Below are 11,855 nucleotides of genomic sequence, written 5' to 3'. Positions count from 1 at the left end.
GCATCTCAGCACACAGGACTGGGGCTGTCCGGGCATGCACAGAGCAGAGCAGGATGGGATGAGATCATGGGAAGCCTGGGGAGAGGGGACAGGCACTGTCTGTGCAGCCTTCCATGTTGTCCATGCAGCCCTGCAGGACTGAGGCTGAAAGCAAGTGAGGAGAGGAGACCAGCAGGACCTGTAGCCAGAGAGTGCTGAGGGTGCAAAAAGCCCCTGAGGTCAACTTGGATATGTGCTAAGAGAAGAAATCTATCAGGATTTACCAGCACCAGGTTCAGGAAATCTCCAGATCTAGAGATGGGGTGGAGGCTGAGCATTACCAAGGTCTGTTATCTACATGTATCTGCTCTTAGTGCTGAGATAGAACATGAGGTTGTACAGGCCTAACCCAGTACAGCAGGGTTTATGCTAGAAAAGAATGAGGAATGGATGCTCCAGAACCACGCAGCATTTTGGCCTTAGGGAGAGCCATGGTGCTGTGTGAAACATGAGGGACAGTCCCACCTCACTCCTCTCCTGCACCTTGGAAGGACAAGACCCTGTTTGCAGAGGAAGAGAGAGCAGGAGGATTTGGTAGTAGGAACCCCCATTGTGGCAAATGGGAAGCCCACACAGCAACCATTTGGTAAGAGCAGCATCTCTGTCCTTATCTCAACCCTTGAGGCCCTTTTCATCATATTTTCTCCTTCTGTTCCTGTGAGGAAGACAGCGAGAGAGCAGTGTGATGGAGCTGAGTTAGCCATTGGTGTGAAACCACTCACCATGTCCTCCTGTCCTGCCCATGGCCAAACATCTAGATAAAAGGGATGCTGGCACATGCCTTTGTGCTGCATCTCAGAACATCTCCTGCTTATCATCTCAGTCTGACTGCAGTGGTCCACAGACACCAGCAGGCATTACATGAAGAAGCCCAACAAGCTCACCCCCAGCCCAACAACCCATTTACCTTTCCACAGTAGGGACTGAAACTCAGACTAAACTACGTTGATTCACTTCTCATTCCAGAGCTAACAGATCTGGTGCTCGTAACATTTAAGTTTCCTTTCTCTCCTACAGTGCCCCACAGCCTCCACATGCTCACACGTACCCAGCGATGACTCAGGGCTTCCCCAGGTGCCTCCTTACACTGCAGTAATCTCATGGGTGCAACCAGCCTGAAGTCACCAAATTTTTGTGACTTCCTTTGCCAAACGTACCTGCCTCCACAGACTGATTCAGCTCTCTTCTACAAACAGGCTGCTACGTTCTAACCCCATACGCTGGGTCTTAATATAGTTCACAACAAGGAAGTCAGCTTCACAGATGTGCCCCGGTGGCATGTTGACTTTTGGCACCGAGATTGTCTTATCTGATTCTTCTGTTGTTTTTTTCTGAGGAGCAAAACAAAAAACACAACGTTTCCACCGATTTGGCAGAGTTCTTTTGGGTTTGTTAATCCCTTCAATGGAAAGCACTTAATCTGCTCTCCTCCAGAACCCAAATTCTTGGCCGAGTTTCCCCTCAGAAATCCCTCTCACCAGCAGGAATCTTCCCCCAAGAGTCACCATTTCCCCTTATCCATCCCCTCCACGTTACTCCTCCTGTCTTGCCATTTTCACCCCACCTCTGACTTCACCTCTACAAACAAGCACTGACACAGCTCTCTCCCCAGTCATTTCTGCATATTTGCTTTGGTTACATCCACTTTTTGCCATTCCCCACCATCGTCCCACCTCTGCAAACAGCATCAATATATGCACAATGTCTTCCAAAGCATACTTCCAAAGATCTTGGTTTTCAAATCACAGCAGAGCAAGCTGATGCCTGCTACCTTCTCCTGAAGAAATGCTGCCCTTCATCACCCATGGCAACACTGTTTGGAGAAGGCCTGAAATAATGCTTTTGAGACTAAAAGCAAAGTAAGCAGCAATAGGCACATATAAAGGCATGAAAGAGTGGTAACCAGCAGATGTTGTAGCAGAACAGCATTACTTCATTGGAGAAGCTTGGCTTGCTCTTCCCTTTCACTCTCAACATAAGAAGGATCCTTCTGAAGCTGTCCTACACCCATTCCCTGTAACAGGGATAAGGAGGCTAACATTACTGCTACAGGGACACCATAGCAAAATGAAACACTCCAAAGCTATGTCAGAGCCACAAAACATTCTGAATTGTGCTGATTCTGTCTGGTTCTAGACACATGAAAGCAATGAAGCCACAGTCATATTGATGTGACCCCAGCAGCAAGCCCCTGTAGGCTGCTCTTTCAGGAGTTATGAAGATGTGGCTTAACTTCAGTGGCTCACTTGTTTTCCTTCCAGATGTCATTGCACCATGAGCACGTTTGCATACACATGTTCACCCACCACCAGCATCTTCCATTATATGGAACTTTCTTCCAGCCTCACAGCAGCCCTTTATCATTCCATTTGTGCCTTTCTTGTTATGGAAGGCTTGGTGATAGATAGAGCCCAGCAAGCTCCTAAGTCTATGGCCCACTGGTAAAGGATGGACTTCAGTCTCTGGTTAGCCAGGCAGGTGCCTTTGCTAAAGGCTTTGTTGTGCTCTCAGGGAAGAATTTCCATGGCACGTTGTTATTCCGCAGCAAGTCAGGCATTTGCCCTGGAAATGAGCTGTTTTATAACCCAGTACCTGAAGCAGAACTCCAGCATTGTCAGTTAATCCTCTAAACCCCTTGCTCAGGAAAATGCATGCTTCCTGCAGGAGACATCTTTGGATATTTGCAGGGCTTTTCTGGATATTCTTGGCTTACCTGGACCCATAGCCCAACAGTTGTGTTCATTTCAGCCACACAGAGCAGCAGAGAGCTGTAGGATTAGGGCATGGCAAGACCCCCACACCTGGCCATGTTCAGCATACAGGCTGCACTGCAGGACAGCAATGAGCACCCCAGTGGAGCCCACCAGTGACATTCACCACTCCCACTTTTTCCTGAAGACAACGAGCATCAACATATTGCTGCTAATGCTTCCATTAGCTCAGGGAAGCCAAATCCCACATGCTACATGTTCACCCCAGGTTACAGTGCAGGCTGAGAGGAAGAGTGTCTGGCGGTGACACATCCTACACTGATGACAGCTGCAGGGCAGCCTGGCTGCTAGCCTCAGAACTGTGGCAGTGAGCAAGCAGGGCAGGGCAAGGAAAGGGCAGCATACCAGGCATCGCCTCACCCTGCCCAAACCAGACATAGGCAGACAGACATGGGGCAGGCGGGGAGATAAGGGGTGCTAGAACTTCCTAGGAAGGCCCCCCTCCTCAGGAAGCCCACTCCCACTCGTCACACGCACCCCTGTGACCGTCACCCCATCCAGAGAGTGTGTGAGTGATTACAGGCTTTGACTGCAACTCAGAGAAGGAAAGGCACCAGAGCACAACTCAGTCCATCAGGAAGGTCTCACCTGATTAACACCTCAGTGCTGAACTCAGCCCACACCAAGCAGAAATCTTCATGTTCTCCCTACCTGCACATCAGTACTGGCTGTTCCTCCTGCCCCAGGGAGGAATCCTTCGTTAACTCCTCTGGATGGACTGGAGTGTTCAGACACATCACAAGCTTCCGTAGCTCAGCAATACATTGAACCTGGCAAGGCCACCAGTCAGCAGGTGCCCACCTTCCTTCTATTGACTGTCACGACAGCCAGAGTGCTCAGCATCATCTCCTGCACTGAAAATAGCACCTCATATTGGAGATACCACCCAGGGACAGCTGGAAGCATCCTCAGGTTATCCCCATGCAAACACAATGGGCACTGCCAACTTGTTGCTCTTAGCAGAGCCTTGGTCATGAGGAAGCAAAGAAGAATCTCCAGTTATAGGTTTTTAAGCTATTGTATCTCACGCATTTTATATATACATACATACACCGCCTCATCAACGCTGAGTAAATGCAGTAACACTGCATCCTAATTGGGAATCCATAATCCAATGGTAACTGCAGTTTCAGCTGCAACCAGACAACCTGAAAACAGGATGGGGGCCGGGGGATGGACTTGGGATGGAGTCAGACCACCAAACCCCACCAATAAATAAATAAATAAATAAATAAATAAATAAAGCAATACGTGAAAGAATCCTGAAGTATAAGGGGTTACAAATATTCAGACTTTATTATAAATAAGAAATACTGTTTTATACATAAAAACTGCAAGTGTTGCATTTTGTTCACCGCCCCGGGACAGCGAGACCACAGATTAAGGCAAAAAGCTAAAGTGAAGGCACGTACTGCGGGGCCACGGTCAGGAATGGAGTGATGAGGGACCGACACGAGCTGCCATCCAGCACTCCACCAGCAGCCATCTCATCATCACATCACGTACAGAGATAACTGGACTTATACAATGAATAATGGCTGTAATGCAGTAGTGATTAAGAGATCGCTTATAAAGACCTTTTTTTTTTATTATTTTTTTTATTTAAAAATAGAATTCTGTTAAAAACAGCTTAATGACGACGACGACAAAAAATTAAAAATAATAAAATAATAATAATAATAATAAAATAAAAAAAAAAAAAAACAAAGACAAGAGGAGAAAGCAGGAAACCTTAGGCCTGAGGTCAGCCAGGGCATGCGCGCATCTTTGCATCTGCTCTTCTCACAGCCTTGGCAGAGAGGTGACGTGGTTAGAGACAGCCATCTGACCAGAGTAGCCAGCCAGGAACACGGAGGGATGGGAACCCTCCTCCTGGGACCAGCTATGTTCACAGGTGGGGAAACCCCAAGGCAATATTTGGTTAAATGGTGAGAAACCCTAAGAAGATGGGTGTGGGAGATGCGGGGCTTGCTGGAATCATCCTGCCCAGCGGCACAAGGCAAGGTGTGCTCCCTGCACAGTGGTTATTGCCAGTATCACACAACGCAGATGCTGAGAACACATGGGGGACCAAATGGGAAGCTGGGCAGAAGAAGAACCGGGTGCTGCGTGGACAACGGGGCAGGAGCAGCGCAGTGCACGTGCTGCGATGGTTACGGGGGAAAGCACAGAGAGGAGGCCAGGCTGTGCCACTCTGGAAAGATGGCTGAGGATATTTACACACGCACACACACACACGCACAAGAGACTTCCTCACACTGTGATTAAAAAGGAAAAAAAAATATATCACATTCACACAAAAAAAATATATAAATTTGAAATAATTAATAGCACCAGTGTGTGTCAGGTAATAATTTCTTCCCCGCTACGCAAACGTACAAAGTTGCATAGTGTTTAAGGATAGATATATGCTTGATCTGAAGGAAGAAAGAGGGGATGCTGGGCCAGAGCCCGACAGAGCTGCAGAGGGTTCTCCAGGCTGGGAGCAGACCTGGGGAGCACCGCAAGGAACCTGAATGCTGCTCTATCAGCTGGGTTAAAAACTAAAAGACAAAAGGCAAGAGCAACACCAGGAAAGTGTAAAAATGCCACCTGCCTCCTCCAGGAAAAAGATGGGGAGAAAGATCCTCTCATTGACATCTTCGAGGTCTCTCTGTTCCTCACCTGAAGTCATTCAGGTTGAGGTCAGCCCAGCTGTCAGAGATCTCTGGATGGCAGCTCTCCTCTTCAGCGAGATTCCCACTGCTTGAATAGGTCAATGTGCCACCTGGACATCTGTAGCCTCAAACAAAGATCCTCCGGCACTGACAGCAGCACCTCCAGATAGGAACGCAGCTCAGCACTGCCAGACTCCCCAGCCTGGGCCACTCAACAGGCAGCTGCCTGCAGACTGCACACACAACTTCTGCTCTGCCAGCCAGCCGGTACTGGCGAGACCTACCGCTCCCCTGGCATCTCATCTTCCCAAAAAGCTCCTCTCGGAGGCTGCGTTTCTCCCAGAGCGATGCATCGTCACAGAAAGCATTTCAGAAAGAAGCTTAGGATAGTTTGTAAAAGGCTACCAACGTTCCCGATCGGCCACTGGTTAGTTAATGTCACAAAACGAGACATAAAAAAATTCACAGGATTAGAAATTGGGAACAGGGATCTGAATGAGTGCAGCTATACTGGCCATTACAGTAATGATTTGGTAGCCAACCCCTTTCCTTCATGGGGACAGAGTTCCAGATCAAGGATTTTACAGTCAAGGGGAAAAGTGAGGAGAGAAAGCAGAGTTAGTTTTGCCTTGCTGTACACAGCTCACGTGGTTATTGCTGAACGGTATAGAGAGTCCAGAGCATCTCTCTCATCCTTGTGCTAATCAAAGGGAAACCGTGCCTGAGAAAGGGGCAAAGGCAGAGTGCTCAGGAAGACAATTTATATTAAAAAAAAAAAAACCCTTTGATGCCCAAAGACGGATATTTAATTTGCTTCTCTTAAAAAAGAAAATGAAAAATGAAAAAAACTCCTTTTCAACTTATCCTGATTTGAAAAGAGAACAGCGGCTGCAAGCAGCAAAGAGATGGGGATTGGAAGAAGGTAATGTGTGTTAAGGCACTCCATAGCCAAACAATTGCTCCACCAATCTGCAGGGGGAATACCCTCCACCCTCAGCACACCCTTAGGGTTTCTCAATGGACGGGGTGTTAAAACAGCCAGATGGCAAGGTCTTCCTTATGTCCTCCAGGTTGCTAATGTCTTTCAGGATTTCCTCAATGTCCCTGTTGTAGGACTGTATTGCATCATCTTGCTTCCTGGCTTCTCTCTCTAGGAAAGCCACCTTCTGGTCCAGGTCGCTATCTTTCATCTGGTTTTTGGCACTGCTCAGGGTACCCTCAATCTCATTCAGTTTGTTCAAGTCCACTGTTTCCAGTTGCCCTGAAAAGACAAAAGGGAACAGTGAAGACCATTTAAAAGCCTTTGAAGTTCCCAAGTGGTTACAGAGCAGATCGCATGTTCTGGGTGAGCAAAGCAAGATCTGCATCAGTCCATCTCTGTGTAAGAAACAAGAACAACTGAAAAGGCTCCACCTCCACTGCCTCATATTGAGTTCTCAGCTTGCAGGGAAGTGGTACAGAACACTGCACAATGAGGTTTAAGCCACTTCATAAACAAAAAGAACACCTTCCAAAAACATATTAATTTCTAAGAAAACAAAATAGACCCATTTAATTCCCAGCACAGCACCACATCACACTGGCTGCCAGCGCTTCCCTGTTAGGTGACAAAATAAGGGACAGCCTTACCTAGTTGGTCTAAAAGGTCATTAATGACAGCAAGCAAGCTGTTCACAGAGTTTTTTGCTTTTCTTGCATTGTCTTCTGCCTCCTGGGCTGCCTGCGAGGCCTGTGGGATAAAAGCCATGAGAACATTGTAAGCTGTGTAGGGTTTAATGAAACCACTGCTTTTCCTTTTCATGCACCTGCCTTCTCTCTCCACGATAACGATCTCTGAACAGAGATACCTGTCACTGCACTGGAAAAGATATATATATATGCCTGCAAATATTCCTTACCCCAAAGGTGAGGTTGCAGATTCCTAAAAACTGTTTTACAGGAAAAGTCACACCAGAGTCAGGTTTGTTAAAAGGACTGTGTTAAGAAAACCAGCTCCCCAAGTCCAGCAGCGAACCTTTGTTAGCTGCATGTTAAGCTATGTTAACTTTTGCAATTAAAACTTGGAAGATGGAGAATGCTAAGCGGACCCAGAGTGGCCACTGCAACAGCACAGAGGTAGGAAAGCTTCCAGAGGCAGGGAGAAGTCACCTCTTTGCCACCACCGTCAGCATTACTCACCATGCCTGCCATCATCATATCCTGATCAGCATCCTCTTGTTTACGCTTCAGCTCTTTTTCTGCCTCCTGGAGTTGCTTCATCATGTCATCCACCTCTTTGGCCAGCCCCGTCACGTCAGAGAAGGTCTTGTCTGCTTCTGCTCTGGTAGCAGCGGCATTCTATAGCCAGCATGGGGAGAAGGATGAGAACAGCTGGAGAAGGTGCAGAACTTACCAGTATGGAGCTTACATGCTGTTGTGGTGGGACAAATGGCTCTGGAAAGCTGGCTCCGGAACTGTAGGGGACTCACCTTCTGAACAGCGCTGGCAATTTTCTCAGCATCATCTGCTCTAGTTTTGGCATCACGGGCATCAGCAGCAGCATTGCCAAGAGCCAGCTCTGCCTGGCGGGTCTTGTTGTTGGCTTCAGCAATGGTCTGGGTAATGGCAGGAATCTTCTTCAGTGCCTCCTCAGCTGCTGTCTTGTTGTCATTCACCCGCTTATCGAAATCTGAGACAGGGAAAAAGAGGTTCTCACCACCTGCTCTGGAAAAGCCTTGCAACACTTCTCTGACCGTACTGCCCTGCCTCTGCCTCCTTGAAATTTGGGGGAAGAAGAGCCCAGCTAGCCCTCAAGCAGCAGATGAGAGCGAAATGCCCTTCCAATCCCTTCCACACAATGTCATACGGCATGGAATATCCCTTCGGCCAGCCTAAGTCAGCTGTCCTTACTCTGTTCCCTCCCAGCTCCCTGAGACCTTTGCTGCAAATGGCCTTGGCTCTGTGCAGCACCGCTTAGCAGTAACTGTAAGCATCAGTGTGTAATCAGCATTGTTTTTCTCCTAAAACCAAAACACAGCATCAAACCAGAAACTCTGAAGAAAAGAATTCCAACCCAGCTGTAAAAAAAAAAAAAAAACAACCCACCACTGTTTTTCCTTTAAAAAAAGCCAAAAGGATCCTCCAACACAAGTGCTGGCAGCAGCACAGACCACTTAACCAAGATGACCTCCTGCAGAGTGACCTGATGGGAGCTGCATGGCTCCCCACACAAGTTCTTTACCTTTCAGGTTGCTGAGAATGGTGTTGGCCTCCTGCAGTGTGCCATTGCCCTTTCGAGCAGCTTCCTCAGCCAGTGCTTTTGCTGCATCTGCTCGAGCCAGGAGCTGGTCTGCAGTCTACAGAGACATGACACCTATCAGCTTACTCTTATCCTCTGATGGATGACCGTGCAGACCTATCAAAAAGCATCACCCCCCAAGAAACACTAATGCAAATATAGAACAGCATTTGTCCCCATGTGAGTGGCAATATGTGCTATGAAACCACGTAAATTCAGATACTTTTGAACACTGTCCTGAATACAAACAAGTCAGCACACCCAGCAAAGATACCAACTCCCCAATACAGCCTCAATGCCATTGCTTTTAGCAGCTTTTTGGTTTTCCTTCCCAGGATCATTCCTCAATATCTGCACACATAACAAACACCACTAGGATATGACTAAGGCCAAATCTCTTGCGTCTTACCAGTTACTTGTTTCCCTTTGGGTTGTTTTGCCTGCATCAAACAGAACTGACCTGCTGCTCTGTCTTCCCTTTCTCCAAGAGGTTCTTGACTTCCAGCTCCTTTCCTTTCATATCTTCCCTCAAGTCTTCATAGTCCTTCAGCTTCCTTGCTATTAACTGATCTAACTCCTCCGCTTCCTTCTTGATCTTATTTGCTTCACTCTGCATGCAGACACCAGAAACACAAGCAGGTTTTCTGAACATTAGAGAATTACTGAACATGTGACAAAACACAGCATGGTTTCTAATGCTAAAACAGGCAGAAGCCATGACAAGTTCCCACCTTTCACAATTAGAGCAACTTCTTTAAACTTCTTTAACTTAATGGCCGCCCTCTTTAGAAAGCCGTGCACATCACGTACCTCCAGCCCCGTGGTGTCCACAGTGGGCAGATTGGTGAGATTAGCGTAGATCTGGAGGGCCTTATTTCCAGCTTCCTCTGCCTCCTCAAGCACCCTGTTGGCCTGTCTCTCTAGGTCTCGAGAAATGTTTCTTGCTTGGCTATATCTAACAAAAACAAAAAAAAAAAAACAAATAGAATCCTGTTCCTCTGTCATTTCTTTTTGTTGAATTGAACTTAGTGAGAGCAGAGAGGCTAGAACACTAAGGGAACCCAAAAAGCACAAAATGCTAAAAAGCCATCTAATGGTAAGTACTGCTCTAAAGCCAGGAAATGAACCCAATTTTCTGTTCCTGACTCACTTCTGGTTGAGCTCATCAATGTCACGTGCTGTTTGGTTTTCCCCAGCCAGAGTCTTCAGCAGCAGCTGATACGCTTCTGTGGAAGTATCGTTGGCTGCCTTGGCAATGCGAACGATCTCATCAGCTTCTTGTTTGTGCCTGGACAAGATCACAGAAGGAAAATGACGCCATCAGAACTGCCAAGCAGCAGCTTCTGTCCTCAACTCTAAGATTTTCCTCCCTCACCCAGATTTGCACAGGTGTAATTGCAGTGGAAGATGCTGCTTGAGAGCTTACAGCACATACCCAGCATTTGTCCTGACACACAGGCATGCAAAAAGGGTACCAAGCAATCTCTTAAGCAGCCCAAGGAAGGGTGTTACACATCAAGCAAACCAGCTCTGTTTTCCTCCTTCTGGGGGGCTCACATGTGGGCAGGTAGGAGGTGCAGCACAGCCTACCTCTCAGCCAGCCGGCGCGCCTCTTCTGCCAATAGAGTCATGTTGTTGGGGTCACCGCTTGAATCTGGGGGTGAAATGGACTGGAAAAAAAAAGAAAAATAAATAAATAAAAAGAGGGAAAAATAATCCTCTATTTTCATCTTTTATTCATCAGTGCTTTAAATATTTATTGTCATGATCTAAATGCTTTTAGATGGGTCTAACCCTACTTCTGACCTCTGTATTTTTTCTTAAGCCACTTCCATTTCCATCATCAGTTTCCCTTAAAAGCAAACATTTTGGTGTACGTTCAGGGGTTTTCAAACTGTTTTTCCTTCATCAGGGGCAAAGATGCCATTTATGAAAGAGAATTTGCATATTCCTTAATTTATTTTCCACGTTATTCGGTAAAGAAAAGCCATTTCCATAGCAAATTTGCTACAGCAGTGAGAAAAAGCAGAGAAACCCAGCCAGACAGCCCAGCAAGGAAGGACCCTTCCTTATCCTCACCCCATAGATCTGCATAGCACACTCACCACGTTGCCAGCTGCCATCTTTGCCTTCTCCAGCATATCAGAAGCCATTGTAATCAGGTCCTCCGTATCCTCCACCCGGACCCTCGCTTGCTCTGCCAGATTCTCTGTCTCCTGCACCGTATTCTGGATGTTCCTCAGCCTGCTGAGCTGACTGCTAAGTGTGCTGTTGATGTCTCTGAGACGATCCATGAGACCCTGATCTACATCTGAAAGACACAATACAAAAGGAAAGCAAAATTAATTAAAGCAGGAAGAAAAGTTGGAGCAGCAGCATACCATTGCAGGTAACTCGTTGGCAGGTTAATCCTCCATTGAAAGGGAACTTAACAAAGCTGTTTCATAAGTCAGCTGGCTTGAGATCAAAGTCATCATCATTAACTACTACTAAGATAGTCCTGCTGGGTGCTTGAACTGGCTCTAATGAGAGATTTTATACTCGGAATCTTGTTCCACCTCTATCCTTGATTAAAGAAAGGCAACCGAGCTACTATTCTAAAAGTACATAACATCTGCTTTGCTGATTCCATTTATCTTCATTACTACAATATGAGCAGAGATGGGAGGAATAGCAGGGCTGTATGTTATCCTCTTTGGGCAATGGTGGCTTTCCCCTGAGCCAGAATCTGTCCCAAACAGAACAGTTGAAGATGTGCAGAGCAGCAAACCCACCCTGACTGCTACCCACCCCAGAGGGATGATGAAAGCTGGCAGGACAGATGATCCAGCCTTGGTTCAACACACACAAACTGTAAGCTCTCTAAAGCCTTGACTGCTGGGTAACGCCCCATAACCACTTCTTAGATGAAGAAGTAACACCACAAATGCCAATCCATGCCCTAACCTTACCATAATATCCACCTCACACACTGCACACAGGACTACTGTCACCTCGGCACAGATGCTAAGCAGGAAATAACACTACCTAGAACTGCAGTTTCAGAAACCAATCACATCAGCAGAAATCATTCCAAACACGTGACATGCAGCATCAGATTGGTACCAGCTT

The 11,855-nt window shown here is 46.9% G+C and overlaps 1 protein-coding gene across 1 annotated transcript in view; it reads right to left on the bottom strand.

Annotated features, from left to right (window-relative positions):
- Window positions 1–4,080: 4,080 nt before the first annotated feature.
- The window catches only part of LAMC1 (laminin subunit gamma 1), a 46,695-nt gene continuing 38,920 nt past the window's right edge, over window positions 4,081–11,855 (bottom strand). The window contains exons 19-28 of the mRNA XM_072342914.1: window positions 10,850–11,055; window positions 10,335–10,414; window positions 9,895–10,032; window positions 9,555–9,699; window positions 9,205–9,354; window positions 8,688–8,802; window positions 7,936–8,135; window positions 7,646–7,804; window positions 7,097–7,196; window positions 4,081–6,728 (exon numbers count right to left, since the gene is read on the bottom strand). Coding sequence (XP_072199015.1) covers window positions 6,472–6,728; window positions 7,097–7,196; window positions 7,646–7,804; window positions 7,936–8,135; window positions 8,688–8,802; window positions 9,205–9,354; window positions 9,555–9,699; window positions 9,895–10,032; window positions 10,335–10,414; window positions 10,850–11,055 — 1,550 coding nt within the window. The 3' untranslated portion in view covers window positions 4,081–6,471. The remainder of the gene's footprint in view (window positions 6,729–7,096; window positions 7,197–7,645; window positions 7,805–7,935; window positions 8,136–8,687; window positions 8,803–9,204; window positions 9,355–9,554; window positions 9,700–9,894; window positions 10,033–10,334; window positions 10,415–10,849; window positions 11,056–11,855) is intronic.

The sequence above is a fragment of the Excalfactoria chinensis genome, chromosome 8, assembly GCF_039878825.1.
Source record: "Excalfactoria chinensis isolate bCotChi1 chromosome 8, bCotChi1.hap2, whole genome shotgun sequence".
Lineage (NCBI taxonomy): Eukaryota > Metazoa > Chordata > Aves > Galliformes > Phasianidae > Excalfactoria > Excalfactoria chinensis.
Note: the sequence above shows the minus strand (reverse complement) of the source record. Positions and strands in the feature narration are given on the sequence as shown.